Consider the following 18,695-nt stretch of genomic DNA (forward strand, 5'->3'; position numbering starts at 1 on the left):
GAGGCTCCACAAATGGAGAACTGGGACAATTACTTTAAAAACTGAACAGAGTCTCAGATTTGCCGCTCATCACTGAGCCTCTTTGACGTGGAAGGTACTGTCAAAGCTATAATTCATTGTGTTATAGAGCTTAACGGCACAGAAACAGGCCCTTCGGCCCATCGTGCTGCGCTGGCCATCAAGCACCTATCTAATCTAATTCTATTTTCCAGTACTTAGTCCGTAGCTTTGTATCCTGTGGCATTTCAAGTACTCATCTAAATGTTTCTTAATTATTGTGAGGGTTCCCACCTCTTCCACCCTTTCAGGCAGAGTTCCAGATTCCCATCACCCTCTGGTGAAAAAGTTTTCCCCCGGTTATTGACCCCTCTACTAAGGGGAAAAGTTTCTTCCTGTCTACCCTATCTATGTCCCCCATAATTTTGTACACCTCAATCAGGTCCTCCTTCAGCCTTCTCTGCTCTAAGGAGAACAACTCCAGCCTAACCAACCTCTCTTCATAGCTGAAACACTCCAGCCCAGACAACATCCTGGTGAATCGCCTCTGCACCCTCTCTAATGCAATCACATCCTTCCTATAGTGTAGCGACCAGAACTGCACACAGTATTCTAGTTGTGGCCTAACCAGCGCTTTATACAGCTCCATCATAACCTCCCTGCTCTTGTATTCCACCTGTCCCGCTGCCTTCAGGGATCAGTGGGCATGCATCCCAAAGTCTCTCTGATCCTCTGTACTTTCTAGTGTCCTACCGTTCCTTGTGTATTCCCTTGCCTCGCTAGTCCTCCCCAAATGCATCACCTCACTTTTCAGGGTTAAATTCCATTAGCCACTTTTCTGCCCATCTGACCGGTCTGTCTATATTGTCCTGTAATTTAACCCTTTCTTCCTCGCTATAGAAGAAACATAGAACATACAGTGCAGAAGGAGGCCATTCGGCCCATCGAGTCTGCACCGACCCACTTAAACCCTCAATTCCACCCTTACCCCGTAACTCAATAACCCCTCCTACCCTTTTTGGTCACTAAAGGCAATTTATCATGGCCAAACCACCTAACCTGCACGTCTTTGGACTGTGGGAGGAAACCGGAGCACCCGGAGGAAACCCACGCAGACACGGGGAGAACATGCAGACTCCGCACAGACAGTGACCCAGCAGGGAATCGTATTGAAAGTCAGAGAGATCTAGGTGTACAGGTCCACAGGTCACTGAAAGAGGCAACACGGGTGGAGAAGGTAGTCAAGAAGGCATACGGCATGCTTGCCTTCATTGGCCGGGGCATTGAGTATAAGAATTGGCAAGTCATGTTGCAGCTGTATAGAACCTTAGTTAGGCCACACTTGGAGTATAGTGTTCAATTCTGGTCGCCACACTACCAGAAGGATGTGGAGGCTTTAGAGAGGGTGCAGAAGAGATTTACCAGAATGTTGCCTGGTATGGAGAGCATTAGCTATGAGGAGCGGTTGAATAAACTCGGTTTGTTCTTACTGGAACGATGGAGGTTGAGGGGCAACCTGATAGAGGTCTACAAAATTATGAGGGGCATAGACAGAGTGGATAGTCAGAGGCTTTTCCCCAGGGTAGAGGGGTCAATTACTAGGGGGCATAGGTTTAAGGTGCGAGGGGCAAGGTTTAGAGTAGATGTACGAGGCAAGTTTTTTTACACAGAGGGTAGTGGGTGCCTGGAACTCGCTACCGGAGGAGGTGGTGGAAGCAGGGATGATAGTGACGTTTAAGGGGCACCTTGACAAATACATGAATAGGATGGGAATAGAGGGATACGGACCCCGGAAGTGTAGAAGATTGTAGTTTAGTCGGGCAGCATGGTCGGCACGGGCTTGGAGGGCCGAAGGGCCTGTTCCTGTGCTGTACTTTTCTTTGTTCTTTGAAGCCACAGTGCTAGCCACTTGTGCTACCGTACTGTGCTATTTACCACACCACCAATTTTCGTGTCATCTGTGAACTTACTGATCATACCTCTTATTTCACGTGTAGATCATTAATGTACACTACAAATAGCAGGGGACCCAGCACCGATCCCTGCGGTACACCACTGGACATAGGTCTCCATCACAAAAACAATCTTCGACCACCACCTTCGGCCTCTTGCCACTGAGCTAATTTTGGATCCAATTTGCCAAATTGCCCTGGATTCCTTGGGCTCTTACCTTCTTGACCAGTCTCTCGTGCAGAACCTTGTCAAGAGCCTTACTGAAGTCCATGTATATTACATCAACTGCACTGCCCTCATTAACACACTTAATCATCTTCCCCAAACATTTCAAACAAATTTGTTAGACACAATCTCTCTCTGACAAACCATGCTGACTATCCTCGATTAATCCTTGCCTCTACCAGTGGAGATTAATTCTATCCCTCAGAAATGTTTCCAATGATTTCCCTACCACTGATGTTAGGCTCACTGGCCTGTAATTATGTGGGTTTTCCCTACTTGCTTTCTTGAATAATGGAACCACATTAGCTGTCCTCCAGTCCTCTGGCACCACTCCTGTGGCCAAAGAGGATTTGAAAATTAGTGTCAGAGCCCCTGCAATCCTCTCCGTATCCTCCCACAGCAGCCTGTGCTGTACCTCGCCTGGACCTGGGGATTTATCCACTTTTAAACCTGTTAAGATCTGCTAATACCTTCTCCCCCCCAATGCTAATTTGTTCAATTATATCACAGTCCTCCTCCCCGATTTCTATACCTACATTGTCCTTTTCCACAGATGCAAAAAACCTCAACTAAATCTTCCAGGTCCACACACAATTTGCCACTTTGATCCCTAATGGGCCCTACTCTTTTCCTGGTTGCCCTCTTACCCTTAATATACTTATAAAACACCTTCAGATTTTCCTTTATTTTGCATGCCAGTGTTTTTTCATGCCCACTCTTTGCTCTCCTAATTTATTTTATAACTACCCCCGTGTTTTCTGTACTCCTCTGGGGCTTCCACTGTTTTGCTCCTGTATCTGCCATAAGCCTCCCTTTTTTCCCTATCCATTCCTAAATATCCCATGACATCCAGGCTTCTCTGGACTTATTCATCCCATCCTTTACCTTTCAGGAAACATGTGGCCTTGTACTCTCTCTATTTCCTTTTTCAATGACTCCCAGTTTCGATGTGGAGTTTCCTACAAGTAGCTGTACCCAGCCGACTTCAGCCAGATCCTGTCTTATCATCTTAAAATTCAGCCTTCTCCCAAATTCAGAATCTTTATTTCCAGTACATATTTGTCCTTTTCCATAACTATCTTAAATCTTACCGGTTATGGTCACTATCACTTAATCCCGAAAGAGCAGAAGAATGCCATTTGCCCAGTGAGACTGCACCAACCCTCTTTAAAAAAAATAAATTTAGAGTATCCAATTCATTTTTTCCAATTAAGGGGCAATTTAGCATGGTCAATCCACCTACCCTGCATATCTTTGGCTTGTGGGGGCGAAACCCACGCGAACATGGGGAGAATGTGCAAACTCCACACGGACAGTGATCCAGAGCTGGGATCGAACCTGGGACCTTGGTGCCGTGAGGCAACAGTGCTAACCACTGCGCTACCGTGCTGCCCCTGCAATGACCCTCTTAAAGAGCACTCTACCTAGGCTCACTCCCCTGCCCATCCCGCCCTATCCCTATAACCTAACCTGCACATGCCTGGACACCAAGGGGCAATTCAGCATGGCTAATCCATCTAACCTTCAGATCTTTGGACTGTGGAAGGAAACTGGAGCACTCAGAGGAAACCCACACACACAAACAGGGAGAATGTACAAACTTCACATAGTCACCCAAGGCCATATAGAACCCGGGTTCCAGACATTGTGAGGCAGCAGTGCTAACCACTGTGACACCATGCCACCCACTGACACGTTGATCATCTGCCTGGCTTCATTATCTAAAATTAGGTCCACTACTTATAATAACAATAATATTTATTGTCACAAGTAGGTTTACATTAACACTGCAATGAAGTTACTGTGAAAATCCCCTAGTCACCACACTCCGGCGCCTATTCGGGTACACAGAGGGAGAATTCAGAATGTCCAATTCACCTAACAGCACGTCTTTCGGGACTTGTGGGAGGAAACTGGAGCCCCCTGGAGGAAACCAACGCAGACACGGGGAGAACGTGCAGACTCCGCACAGACAGTGACCCAAGCTGTGAATCGAACCTGGGACCCTGGAGCTGTGAAGCAACAGTGCTAACCACTGTGCTACCGTGCCGCCATGCCGTGTTACTGCCCCCTCTCTTGTAGGACTTTCTATCTGCTAGCTCAAAAAGCTCTCCTAGTTGCACCTTAAGAATTCCAACCATCCTTTTAAGCCTTGCACACCTTGACTATCCCAATTAATATTGGGGAAGTTGAAATCCCCTACTTTTACTGCCCTATTATTTTTACACTTCTCTGAGATTTACTGCCATATCTGCTCTTCTATCGCTTCCTGGCTGTTTGGGGGCTTATAGCAAACTCCCAGCAAAGTGATAGCCCCCTTTTTGTTTTTAAGTTAGAATCATAGAATCCTTACAGTGCAGAAGGAAGCCATTTGGCCCATCGAGTATGCACCTGCCCTTGGAAAGAGCACCCAACACCTCCAGCCTATTTCTGTAACCCAGGAACCCCACCTAACCTTTTGGGCACTTAGGGGCAATTTAGCTTGGCCAATCCACCTAACCTGCACAACTTTGGACTGTGGGAGGAAACCGGGTCACCCAGTGAAAACTCACACAGAAACGGGGAGAACGCGCAAATACACAGAGGCAGTCACCCGAGGCTGCAATTGAACCCAGGACCCTGGAGCTGTGAGGCAGCAGTGCTAACCACTGTGTCACCCTAGGGTTTACACATATGGCCTCAATTGGGAAGCCTGCTAAGTTATCAACCCTCCTCACTGCAGTAATTGACTCTTTGATTAATAATGAGACTTCACCTCCTCTTTTACACCCTCCCCTGTCTTGCTTGAAGGTTATATACCCCGGAATATTGTGCTGCCAGTCCTGACCCTCCCTCAACCATGTCCCTGTGTTAGCAATAATATCATACTCCCATGTGTTGATCAACGCCCTCCACTCATCTGCCTTATCTGTGAGACTTGTTGCATTAAAAAAATGCCATCCAGCTTTGCCATATCTTTACATGCCATATTCGTTCTGCCTTCCAGGCTGACTTGCTTTTTCTTCTATATTTCACTGTGTATCACCCCCTACAGTATCTCCACTCCATATCCCATCCCGCTGCCAAATTAGTAATTAGGTGACACAAAGTTTAGATTTTAAAGTCTGGCAATTTTCAAAGGCAGTGAAAACCTAATAAGGCCTGCCAACTGCACTGGCGCTAGACATTTTAGAAATTGCACCTAGGATAGAAGGGACAATGTGGGAAAGGACTGCTCGTATACCTTAATCCAGATGCAATGCCTTCACATGAGGAAGTGCACTGCCTGGTTTAATACCATAGTCTCGGACAGCAGCAGCCCGATTACCAGACTACAGCTGAGCTTGGGCTACATACAAAATAAAATTGATTAATTTTGATGACTGACCATCTGATCTTTCAAATCTGCCCCCACATGATGTCTGGAGCATTGTGTTTGAACATTTAGCTTGCATCTCTTTGTAGAGACAAGGGTAGGTCAGGGCAAAGGGTAGGAATAAGACTGCACAGAGATTGGCTTCAGGTTGGATCGAGATTACTATGGGGTTGGGCAGAGATTAAGGGTGAGGATGGGGAAAAGGTGACAGGTCGGATTGAGCAGAGACAAAATGAGGGAAAATATTAGAGCCTATTATAAAGAGTGCAATAGCAGAAATGCATAAGATAATCAAGTAGAGTCAGCATGGCTTTATAAAAGGGAAAACATGCCTGACAAATTTATTAGAATTCTTTGAGGTGATAATGAGCAGAGTAGATAATGGGGAATCAGCAGATGGAATATATTTGGGTTTCCAAAAAGTATTCATTAAGGTACCACACAAAAGGTCACTTAATAAGATAAGGGCTCATGGTGTTGGGGAAGCATATTAGCATGAATAGATGATTGACTAACTAATAGTAACTTCATTGCAATGTTAACGTAAGCCTACTTGTGACAATAAAGATTATTTTTAAAAAATAAGATAGAGAGTTGGGCTAAGAGGGGCAATGTCAGGAAGACAATCTGTAACTACTGGAGTGCCACAGGGATCTGTACTGGGGTCACAATTTTTACAATATATATTAATGACTTGGACGAGAGAAGTGCATGTACTATTGCCAAGTTTGCGGATGACACAAAATTAGGTGGTAAGGCAAGTGGTGAGAATGACACAAGGAGTCTACAGAGGGATATTGACAGGTTAAGTGAGTAGGATGGGATGAGACACTTTAAGTTGCCATTAGTTGGCCATTTGAAGAGCCTCAATAGGCCCAAGCTGCTTCCACCACACCCTGGTAAAATAGGAGACAGGTTGGGGCTAGGCAGGCCATCTGCTGTGTTTTACAAGACCCCCACTTGCATACACACCAGCGGAGGGCTGTGAATCCAGCCCTCAGGGTTATGCTGGGCAATGGTGGAGGGGTGGGGAGGATGGAATAGGGCCTTAATTACAACATTGATACAGTATTTATCCTCTTTACATCCTCCAAGTGTTGGAGTGAATACTCATCACCTCTCTATCTAATTCATTCATTCCTAGGAATTCAAAATCGTGAAATTCCTTATTAGGTTTTCACTGCCTTCGAAAATTGACAGACTTTAAAATCTAAACTTTGTGTCACCTAATGACTCGTCCCTGATTTACCTAGTCTACATTTTTGCTCTTTAGACTTTGAGCTTTCACCTTACAGTTCAATGAACTTTAACATCCTTGGCCTGAGCTGCAGCTAAGCCAGCCCCAGTAAAAGGAGATCTATGTTAATTGTCAGTCAGAAAATCGCAGAGATTCCCATTTAGGAAGAAAGAAATGGAAGCTTGACCGTCAAAAATAAATCTCAACGTGCATCGCAGTGAACTGAGTGTCTCTCGGTCATTGTGGAGTCCAATTTTACACACGTTTGGGCTGGCTTCAACAGCAAGTGCCATGGAGATGTACCTTAAACAGGCAGGACAACGTTCCAGCAGCAAGTCCCCGAAATAGGGAGTGGTGCAGGGTCTGAAAACTGGAACGTTTTCTTTCACAGGAGGTCACAGATTTTTAAAAAAACTTTGTCCGAGAAATCCCATGGAGTGTTTTTATAACCTTTGGGATGTTTGGATAGTTGTGTGCGGGCTGGGGTCAGATAAGGAGCTAATGTTTTGATCAGGAAAATTGTAATTTGTAACACTGTTACAGATTATGGAGCTGAGAAAGAGAGAGAGAGAGAGAGGGGGAGTCCTCAACTTCGAGCCAATGTAGATCAGAATACAGGGGTGATAAGTGGGTGGACAGGACACAGTGGGAGAATCGCCGGGGCGCCGCGCGTGTCCCGCCATGCCTCCCCGGCACCCGCACGCGATTCTCCCACACCCCCAACCGGCGCGGCGAGAATCACGGCTGGCTGCTGGGAGAATCGCCGCTCGCCGTTTGCAACGGGCGAGTGGCGATTCTCCGGCCCGGATGCGTCGAGTCTCAGTGGGACCGCATCTAGAGTACTGTCTGCAGTTTTGGTCTCCACATTTAAGAAAAAATATTCTTGCATTGGAGGCAAACAACGAAGATTCATTAAATTGGTCTCTGGGAAGGATGGAGGGATTCGACAATTCATGGGCGTTATTCATTATGCACTTTCGAGAATTGGATCACAACAAACATTACGGGGGAGGGGGGGGGCTGGAAGGGTTGGGGAGAGGGGGACTGTATGTGTAAATGGTGACTATGGGTGATTCCTGATTCCTCTTTGTCATTTGTTCATGTTAACATGCGGGCTAATGTTTGGGGGTTTGGTGGGAGGATGGGATCGTTGTTATTGATATAGGGATTGACATTACATTTATTACTGATTATTGTTTATTGTTGGGTGTAAATTTGGGAGAAAATGTGAAAAAAGAAGAGAATAAAAAATATATTTTTAAAAAATTGGTCTCTGGGATGAAGCGGTTATCCTATGATGAGACCGATGTTCTTAAGGAGTTGGAAATAAGCAGTCGTATGGTGGTATGGATACGTGATCAGAAGCTCAACAGAGGTCAAATATGGCACCAAGTTTGCAAACAGTCTGATTCAGCGTTAGACAGTTGCCTGGGAGAGGGGATAGAGGCAGTGGTGGGGACCAAGGCAATGGTTTTGGTCTTCCCAAAATTTAATTGGAGAAAATTGATGCTCACCTGATACTGAATGTCACACTGCAGTCTGATAATTTCGTGACAGTGAAGGAATTGAAGGAGTTAGTGGCAAAATAGAGCTGGGTGTTGTCAACATATACGGGAAAATTGTTTTCAGATGATGTCGTTGAGAGGCAGCATGTAGTTAGGAAATAGGACGGGCCAAGGATAAGGAACACCAGAGGAAACGGTGCAGGAGCTACAGGAGAAGCCACTGGAAATGATACTCTGGATACAATTAAATAAGAATCGAACTCGGCAAATGCAGACCCACCCAGCTGGGCAATGATTTGGAGGAGCATTTTACTATGTTAAAAAGGCACTATATAAATGCAAGTTATTTTTGTAAGATGGATAGGAGCAACAGGCAGTTGCAGGAACTAAAACCGGCATCCCTCTTCTCCCCAGGCAAGAGTTTGAAGAAGTACTTTATCCATCTTTTGTCTTCCAGGTGGCCAGATGGTCTAACCAGACGGTCATTTCAGTGCTAATTACAGCTGGCGAGTAGTCCTGTACGTGAGGGGGTTAAAACCACAGCCGGAATGGTAGATTATAAACACTTGCTACATGAAAAATGGTCCATTGGATCAGCACAGGATGTGTGTCCTTCTGACCGGATGCCTGGAAGCTGTCACTGATTTCAATAAATGATTCTCTTTGTAACAAGACCGACACTGGGTCATCCACAAGAGCTTAAAAAAGAGACCATTTTAAAAATGAACTGTTAAACCATTAGAGATTGTTTATTCTACTTCTACCCAAAGTTCCCCCCGCATCCATTTACCAAGTTCACAATTCATGTTGCTTTAACCCTCTCCTTTTCAGGCTCTTTGCGCAGGTTCCTCAATAAGTAGAAATTAACCCATGAACGCCCGGTAGGTTTATACTCCCTGTGCCAAACACTTTTGTGCATCATGACAAGGAAGCAAATTAATATTACATTAATATTTCCTGCATTATAACATTGACAATGTTCCAAATGTATTTCATTGGCTGCAAAGCTATTTTGGCATATCATGAGATTGTGCTATAAAAATAAGACTGATTAAAAAAATCAGTAATAATTCTATTGATGTAATTAATTTTTAAATTGTGAACATATAACTATTCAACATTTTTCTGCGTTTTCTTTCTTGTTCTTTATTCCATATTCTTTCTCTGCCTTTGAAGTTTTTACTTTAATTTAATTAATTTTCTAATTGATGGCCAACCTAACCTTATTCAAAACCATGTTTGTATGTACATATGTGGTAAAATGTCCCAGGTCCGATAACCCTCTGGGATTTCTACACTCCTCCAATTCTGGCCTATTGAACATCCTCCTCCTTATCATTGGCTGTGCCTTCAGTTGTCTGGGTCTGAGCTCTGCAATTCCCTTTCTGAACCTTTCTGAGTCTCTTCTCTCCTATAAGATACTACTGAAACCCTACCCTCTTTGACCAAGCATTTGGTCACCTGTCCTAGTGTCTCTCTATATGGTTCAGTGTCAATCTTGACTGATAAGGATCCTGTGAAGAGGGATTGGCTGTTTTATCAAATCAACGGTGCTATATAAATGCAAGTGGTTGTTAATATTGGCTACCATCAGTGCTACCCCTAGAAGGTGAACACCTTTTGCATCCATCCACTAGACTTCTCTGAGGGCTGGCTCAAGTGAGAACTGTAGCCATCTAAGATGGCCACCTGCAAAGGTCCATGGGAATTATGGCCAACCCAGGACTCAGACAGATACACAGCCTATGCGTATCTAAAACACAGGTAACCAGACCCGATCGAAACCCCCGCTCATTTGCATTTTAATGGCCCATTTTCCCAGGACAATAGAACTCCAATCAAGCAACCGGTACAGCCACAGACTGATCGGCGCCACTCCCCTTACTCAGAAAGCCTGACTGCCAAGGTCAATGACCGCTAAGGACACGCCCAGCTACCAAGGCACCTGCCCCTTTATTAGCCGAAATCGAAGAGAGTGATCAGAGCCCTGTCGAACTATTGGGTCCAAGGTTAAAGACCGCCCCAAAGAGCGCGAAATCCCAGAGGGATAGAAGAGGACACAGCCATGTGTTCTGTCTCTTTTGGATCCGGCCTGTGCCAACCCAATTGCAGCAGGAACAGCCGGCCAAGTTCAAGACGAACGAACGCTACCTGACGGGTGAGCCCAGCAGAGACAGAGCCACTTTCTTCGAACTAGCCAAGTGAAATCCAGATAAAGGCCTTATCCATTTGCACAGTGTCGGTCGCCCTGAAGTTAAGTATAGGTTATTGTAGCTGATAGGTGTAGTTTAACTCGAAGTAGATATTGTATTTGCATGTTGAGATAACTCTTGTGTATGTAAATAAACCATCTTTTGAACTAACCAACTGGTTGTGTGGTCATTTGATCGATATAAAGGAAAGACTTGTGGTTCACTAAGATAAATAGAAATACACACAGTATTGGCGACGCTGTTGGGACCGAAACAGAGCAACAGAACACAGCTGGCCACCTTGGACAGAGGGAAACAACTGAAACTCCCTCATTCCGCTATGCTGTATTGGGGTGGAATTGCCACATATTTGAGGGAGGGGGATGGTGTAGGATGGCGCACACATTAAGAACTCTAACCCGTTACTTGCAGTGGTACAGAGGTTGTTGCATTAGTTAATGCTCATTTCACTTTCTCACTGCACAAGATGTCCTGACCACCTGTAAGTGATTTTCGATCTGTCTGGATTGGGTCATGGCTCCCAAGATTGATTTGATTTATTGTCACATAACCTTTTTTAATAACCTTTTTTATTGTCACAAGTATGAAGTTACTGTGAAAAGCCCCTAGTCGCCACATTCCGGTGCCTGTTTGGGTAAACTGGTACGGGAATTGAACCCGCGCTGCTGGCCTTGTTCTGCATCCCAAACCAGCTGTCTAGCCCACTGAGCTAAACCAGCCCGTGTACAGTGACAAGTATTTTTCTGCGGCCGAGGGAACGTACACAGTACGTACATGGTAAACAAATTGAATAATCAACAGAGAACATTGACAAATGGAACATCGACAAACAGTGATTGGTTATAGTGCGGAACAAGGGGCCAAACAAAGCAAATACATGAGCAAGAGCAGCATAGGGCGTCGTAATAGTGTTCTTACAGGGAACAGATCAGTCCGAGGGGGAGTTGTTGAGGAGTCTAGTAGCTGTGGGAAGAAGCTGTTCCTTCTGACTGTGCGTATTGTCCCTATCAGCCTCTTGCCAGGATTGTATTCTCTGATCAGCATTCCACCACAAATGAAGGCCAAAAGCACAGAAATAGAAATGTTCTGATGACAGGTCAGATCCCGGAAACATTAGCTCTTGTTTTTCTCTCCACAGATATTGCCAGGCCTGTTAAGTATTTCCAACATTTTCTGTTTCTATTTCAGATTTCCAACATCTGCAGTATTTTGCTTTTGTTCAGAATAAGTAGAATTCCCTGCTTTAATTCGTCCTCCCCCGCAGCAACACTTTAAAGTGCGGAATGGAAATAGCAGATTTAATTCCAGACTCTGACAGCTGGAGTGCACAGAACTCATGCCAATCGGTCCCAAAACACTCACTGCTCAGAACATGGTGATCGAATGTTCTAGAACTGAGACAAAGGGGAAGAGAGAAAAATCATAAGGAGGCAGGAACGGAAGGAAGAACTCTTCAGTATTCCCAGAACAGTGGAAGTGCGTCCCCCCACCTCGGCGGGGGGGGGGGGTTTGCTTAATGTACACAGTCCGTGACCGACCTCAGCTCTCTGTATCTCTGTACGTAAGAGAAAGGCTGGGTGTGAGACTTTGCTGACAGGGTGAAGGTACAATTTGATTTTTTTTCCATTACTCACAAAGTGAAAATCAACAACAACTTGTATTTATATAGTGCCTTTAACATAATAAAATGTCACGAGGGCATTAAAGACAAAATTTGACACTGATCCGTATAAAGAAATATGGCAGATGACCAAAAACTTGGATAAAAGGTAGATTTTAAGGAGTGTCATAAAGGAGGAGAGAAAGACAGAGAACACTAGACCGTGGCAGCTGAAGGCACCACCACTAATGCTGGAATAGCAAAATCAGGAATGCTCAAGAGGCCAGAATTAGAGGAGTGCAGCATCTTGGAGAGCTGTGGGGCTGGCAAGAGTACAGAGACAGGGAGGGGTGAGGGATCTGAAAACAAAGCTACATTTTAAAATCAAGTTGTTGTTGATGTAGGTCAGTGAGCACAGGAGTGTTGTACAAACTTACATTTATATCGCTCCTTTCACCTAACCTCACTGTAACATGAGATTTAAGCACATTGCCTGCACCCAGCTAATAAAACAAGGTTTGTTCATTCCACTGGCATCAAAGCAACAAAAACCCTTCATGGAAAGCTTAACTTTAAGGAATTACAGAGAATATTCACAGCCTATGCTCCAGATCCCTGCCTTTTTCATGGCCTCGGCTCGTCAACACAGCGATTCACCAGTTTTGAATGGCTGCTTCAGCTCCTGGCTTCAGTGCTTCTCTCCTAACTCCCTTCATGAGGATGTTCAGACTCAGGGATGCTGATAGTCTGTCTGACTAGGGTCTCTAATTCCCTTCCTGGCTCTTTAGTCACCCTCAGAGGCTTCGAGCAGCCCTAGGCTCCTACCTCACTGTCACGAACAAGACCTAGCCTTACACTGGATGCACCACTGGAATGCTTGACATATATATTCCAGGATTCCCTGTCGCTATCCAGCTCCTCTTCACTCAGGTCATTGTTGGCTGGCGCTTCAGGTTCTGCTGTGCGTTGAATGGGCTGTTTGTCCCTACATCATCCACCAGACTTTTGGCATCGAACAACTCCACTCTGGGAATCATCATCTGAGGTTGCCCTTCACCTTCAGGTTCAATATGCTGAATGTGACCACCAGTGTCAAACTGTTTTCCTGTTTTTTGACAAAGTACACCTCTTACAGTTCCGCCGTAATGGGCAGCCACCCATGGCCAGTAACACCATCTTTCTTGGCAGTGCAGCCATCTTCGCCAATGCTCGCTGTCCCACTTGATCATGAACCGGTCAACACTTGACCCTTGAGACTACTGGTCAGAGGGCGGCACGTGGCATAGTGGTTAGCATTGCTGCCTATGGCGCTGAGGACCCGGGTTCAAATCCCGGCCCTGGGTCACTGTCCGTGTGGAGTTTGCACATTCTCCCCGTGTCTGGGTGGGTTTCACCCCCACAACCCAAAAGATGTGCTGGTTAGGTGGACTGGCCACGTTAAATTGCCCCTTAATTGAAAAAAATAATAATAATTGGGTACTCTAAATTTTTTTTTGAAAAGAGACTACTGGTCAGGGGAGTTGCTTCACGTCTCTCCTGTTATCATGAAGCAGCTGATAGGGAATTCCACCCTCCTCCCTGATCCTCTTCCACCATCTCAACAGTTTATATATCTGTTTGGACTCCTTCATTCGGCAACTTTGGGTTGGTGGATGTTTAGTCTTCCAGTAGATGTAAAATCTCCCATTGCCCTCATCGACCAGTTGAAACTGTCTGATATTATCTTTTGAGATGGTTGGTGAAGGTGAAATTGTATTTGTCTCTCCCCCTCTGCATTGGATTTGAACCTCTCTCATAAACACACCAGTGATACTTTGACACGACTCCCTGCACAGATTCTGCAGAGGGTTTGGGGGGGGGGGAATGCTGCTGTTTGCTTGAGGGCACACTGGAAGCCCTTTCCTGCTCATTGCCTCAGTGGGGCTGCAGTCACTTCAGCCTCCCTTGCTGACAGGACCAATTTCAGCTCTTTCATGATTTGTTTGATCTCATCCTGGCACTTTTCCATTTTGTCCGCTGTGACCTGATGCCTGTACTGTGGAACCCCACTCCTGACATCAAGCTGTGACGTAAGATTCAAGCACACAGACTGCACAGAAGTTAAAAGCCGAGGTTAATTTATTCCACTGGCAACAAAGCGATACCAACCCGCCAGAGAAAGATTAACTTCACGGAACAAACTATTAACATAGAATATTCACGGCTTATACTCCAGATTTCCGCCCTATTCATGGCCTGGGCTCCTCAATGCTTAGTGACCTTCCCCACCATCACCACCTGCTGCCGGAGAGCCCATTGCACGAGGATCTCCCAAACACTTTGTAGGAAATGCAACTGTTAATTTGTAAACAGCAAGCTTCCACAAATGACAACATGATAATGATCATTTCATCTCTCTTTCCGATGTTGATTGAAGGGTAAATACTGGCCAAGACATCGGGAAGATCTTCCTTGCTCTTCTCTGGACAGTGCCGTGGAATGTTTTACACCTACTTGAGAGGGCATTCAGTCCCAGTCTAATTCATCTGAAAGGTGGCACCTCAGACAGTGCAGCACTAATTGCCACCATAGATTTAAAGGATTGTGACACTATTTACCAGGGGTTGCCCAGGAATGTGTCACTACTGAAAACACATTCCCCAATATTATCTCAGTATTTACAAGGTATTCCCCGGAGTGTCTCAGTATTCATATGGGGCGGCAGGGTGGTGCAGTGGTTAGCACTGATGCCACACAGCTCCAGGGACCTGGGTTCAATTCCGGCCTGGGGTGACTGTCTGTGTGGAGTTTGCACTTTTCCCTCGTGTCTGCGTAGGTTTCCTCCGAGTGCTCCGGTTTCCTCCCACAAGTCCAAAGATGTGCAGGTTAGGTGGATTGGCCACGCTAAATTGCTCCTTAGTGTCCAAAAGGTTAGGTAGGGTTACAGGGATAGGGTGGAGGCATGGGCTTAAGTAGGGTGCTCTTTCCAAGGGCCGGTGCAGACTCGATTGGCCAAATGGCCTCCTTCTGCACTGTAGGGGTTCTATGATTCACAAGGTGATTCCCAGGAGTGTCTCAGTCTTCTAGGTATTCCTAAGAACTGTCAATACCTATGAAGAGTCAGATCCCATCTCCATTACTGTGCATGATTCTGACCACCCTATCATGCAAAGGGTGTGTGATCACCACTGTTGACATGTGAAATCAAAGTATAGATGGCCTCTTACTCAGGCTTCCAGTTCAACCCTCACTTTCCCCTCTTCCTCACCCTTGCTTGACCCATTTTCAGCCTCCGGTTTCCTTTGTACCACCTTCCTCAGTTTCCCACTTCCGCACCTTTGGTGTTCCTTTCCTCCTCCTCATTTTCCCCTTTCACCTTCCACCTTCTCTCCCTTGGTTTTCAGCTTTCCCCCTTGCCCTTCAATTTCCTGTTTTTCCTCTGTCGGTTTCCCCTCTATCCTGTTTTGAAATAAATTCAAATTACACAATTGTTTTTCCAATTAAGGGGCAATTTAGCTTAGCCAATCCACCTACCCTGCACATCTGTGAGACCCACACAGACAGGGGAGAATGTGCAAACTCACATGGACAGTGACCTGGGCCGGGATTGAACCCGGGTCCTTGGCGGCGTGAGGCAGCAGTGCTAACCACGGCGCCACCATGCCGCCCCTGGTTTCCCCTCTTCCCTGCTCGGTTTCCCTTCTTTCCCTGCCTGGATTTCCCTGTTCACAGATGGCCTCTTGGAACATCTTGCACAACATCTGTTGGTGTGAAACCAGAAGCAAATATATTTCACTATAGTGAGTGGATACATCCTTCATAAAGTAAATACAGCAACATTTGCAGTTGCTGTTACATGATCATATGTCGGGGTAGAAGTATCTGGTCAGACGTCACATGGTTAATTATTCTGTGATGAGATTTCATTTGGCCACTTGTCACATGATCAAACCTCCAGAAATGCCTCTAGCCAGAGTTGGGGTCCTACTCAATGTGCCTAGCCTAGTGAGCCATGATGTGGAGATGCTGGCGTTGGATTGGGGTGAGCACAGTAAGAAGTCTTACAACACCAGGTTAAAGTCCAACAGGTTGAAACAAACCTGTTGGACTTTAACCTGGTGTTGTAAGACTTCTTACTAGCCTAGTGAGGTTACTCACTCCCAATTATAAGGTGGTGACTGACTCCTCTTGTAAACTGCCTCTTGATTTCAGATCAGGAAAGAAAGAGCGTCAACTGTGATACATGGTTGAATATCACTGTTCAGGATCACACATGCTGAATGGCTCTCTGGATGAGCTCCTGGAAGGTCTGTGCATGTTGTTATTTTAGGCTCAACACTTTTACCTTTCATTATACACAATGTCATTCCAAATATTATACACTATGTTGTAATGTATTAATAACTATGATAAGTGCTACATAATGTTTCCATAAATCTCATTCAAATTCCAGTAAAGACTCTCATTTTGACATAAAGAGTTTCTGTCCTGAGAACTCCCTCTGGCCCAGGGCTACATTGCCTGCCCTCAGGACTAATCAAGTTATCACTACAACGGCATGGAATGGTGCAGTCTGTAACCCATGGCAACCGTGCCTGTACGTTTGAAGGGCTGGCGATGGAGAAACAGTCTGGAGTGAAAAGGCAGCATGTTGGCGAACTGGCTGCGGCCTCTCCTGCAGCGAGCCCCAGAGGAAGGAAGCTGCTTTCCCCATGGAGCAGGGAGACAGGATCAGGCAGCACACACTCAGTGTACTGTTGTCCCATACTTCAGCCACTAGCCACATGTGGCTAATTGGGAATCCAGATGTGGCTAATTCAATTTCTGATTAGTAAATGAGAAAATTAGTAATAACCACCATCGCAGATCGTCTGATCTGAATACTCACAATCACACCCTGCGTAAATATGAATTTTAACCTTTTGTATCTTTGTTGATAAAATGGTGGGAAGAAAAGCAGAATCTGTGACGGTGGTTTTGATTGTCTTTGGTTACTGATCGGTGTTGGATGTTTGTTAAGTAAATACACAGACATGAAATATATTTAGCTGAATTATGTGTGTGTGAGGCCTTTTCTACTAAAATTAGTGTGTGAGATTAAAATAGTGTTGCTACAGTCTCAGCAGCCTGTGACAAGTCAGCAGTTCCTATAGATGAACATTGACCGAGTAAACTTGGTACTGTCTAAACCAAGGACTAGGGCATGATACTGGGGTATGCTGGGATGGGGAAGGTGCAACAGCAAAGCAGGAGAGGTTGTGTTTTTTTTAATTGGCTGTATACGATGGATTAATCAGCACACCAGTGTCACACTCACTCTCTTACACCAGCGTCACAGTCACTCTCTTACACCAGCGTCACAGTCAATCACTTTTCTGAATTCACTATTATTTTGTTTGGACTGGCAGGACTGCAGCCCCAGAATTTCTCATTTAGCAGTGGGGTTGAGTGGAATATTCTCTCTTCTGGTCATGATCTTCGGTTATTCAGCAGTGTTATAGCTCCTATAGGGATCGTGATTGATCTTCTTTGGGCTCAAGTACTTCAAGGGATGCCGGACAGTAGCATCCTCTGGTAGGGTGAGGGTCCTCTCAGAGAGAAGTCTGCGTTTCTGGTGAATGCACCCACATGCACCCCCATTATCGACTCAATATTTCATGGGCTTTGTGGAGTACAAGTTCCCATATTGAGTGGGCTCGCCCAATAGGGACTTGCGAGTGGGACTTTAAACTTTGGACCGACATTCCCGATGGCCCCGGGCCGGGACGTTAACTTGGGAATGGCACGGCTGCAGCTTTATTTCTGTTCAAGAATCAATTTTTATTTGATTTAGCCTGGCCTCCGTTGAAAATATTATATTGGCGACGAGGATCAGGCATGGAATTCCAAGCAGCCTTTACAGCACAGAAAACAGCTTTAAAAAAAAACAAACGGAAATGCCCTTCTTTGGCAAACTTGAACCGTACGACATAAACAATGAAGACTGGGCCCAGGATGCTGAACACATGAGCTATTTCTTTCGCATCAATGGCATTGAAGGGGATGAGAAGCAGAGGTTGATCCTCCCGACTGTATGTGATGACCAAGATGCTACGTGATAGGTGAGATTAACAACATCACAACCCAAAAATAAATTGCTGGCGGAGGCCAACTTGGACCTGAAAAAGGCCACTGAGGTAGCCTTATCCCTGGAGAATGCTGATAAAGGGGCTCAAGTACTTCAAGGGATGCCGGACAGTAGTGTCCTCTGGTGGGAGGGAGTGTCCTCTCAGAAAGAAGTCTGCATTTCTGGTGAAGGCACCCACAAGCAACACCATTATTGTGGGGATGCCCTGGCGCTCTAAGACACAGCAGGATAACCCCAGATTTACCCGGGAAACCGCTCCGGATGAATACAAGTGTCAGCTGCTGGACTGTTGGAAGTGCTGCAGGAGGACATTACCCAGGCAAGGCTGCCGCAAACGGCAATATGTGTATCACCCAGGCAAAAGGTTAAAGCCACCTCAGGCTTACAGGTATACCAGTCCTGGGAAACAATGTAGCTGAACTGCATCGTCACCACTAAGGTCGCTCTACTAATGATAAGGATGCTCATCAATGGTCATTCCTTAGTGCTGGAGGTAGATAGGGG

General features: G+C 45.6%; 1 protein-coding gene across 4 annotated transcripts in view; it reads right to left on the reverse strand.

Moving 5' to 3' along the window:
* The window catches only part of bcas3 (BCAS3 microtubule associated cell migration factor), a 1,250,799-nt gene that overhangs the window by 36,714 nt on the left and 1,195,390 nt on the right, over window positions 1-18,695 (reverse strand). The window contains exon 25 of one of the 4 annotated variants that reach the window (XM_072469938.1): window positions 11,056-11,879. The exons of the other annotated variants lie outside the window; for them this stretch is intronic. Coding sequence (XP_072326039.1) covers window positions 11,851-11,879 — 29 coding nt within the window. The 3' untranslated portion in view covers window positions 11,056-11,850. Of the gene's footprint in view, window positions 1-11,055; window positions 11,880-18,695 lie in introns of those variants that run through there. 4 annotated transcript variants of the gene reach the window in all.

This window comes from Scyliorhinus torazame, chromosome 12 (assembly GCF_047496885.1).
Source record: "Scyliorhinus torazame isolate Kashiwa2021f chromosome 12, sScyTor2.1, whole genome shotgun sequence".
NCBI classification, from domain to species: domain Eukaryota; kingdom Metazoa; phylum Chordata; class Chondrichthyes; order Carcharhiniformes; family Scyliorhinidae; genus Scyliorhinus; species Scyliorhinus torazame.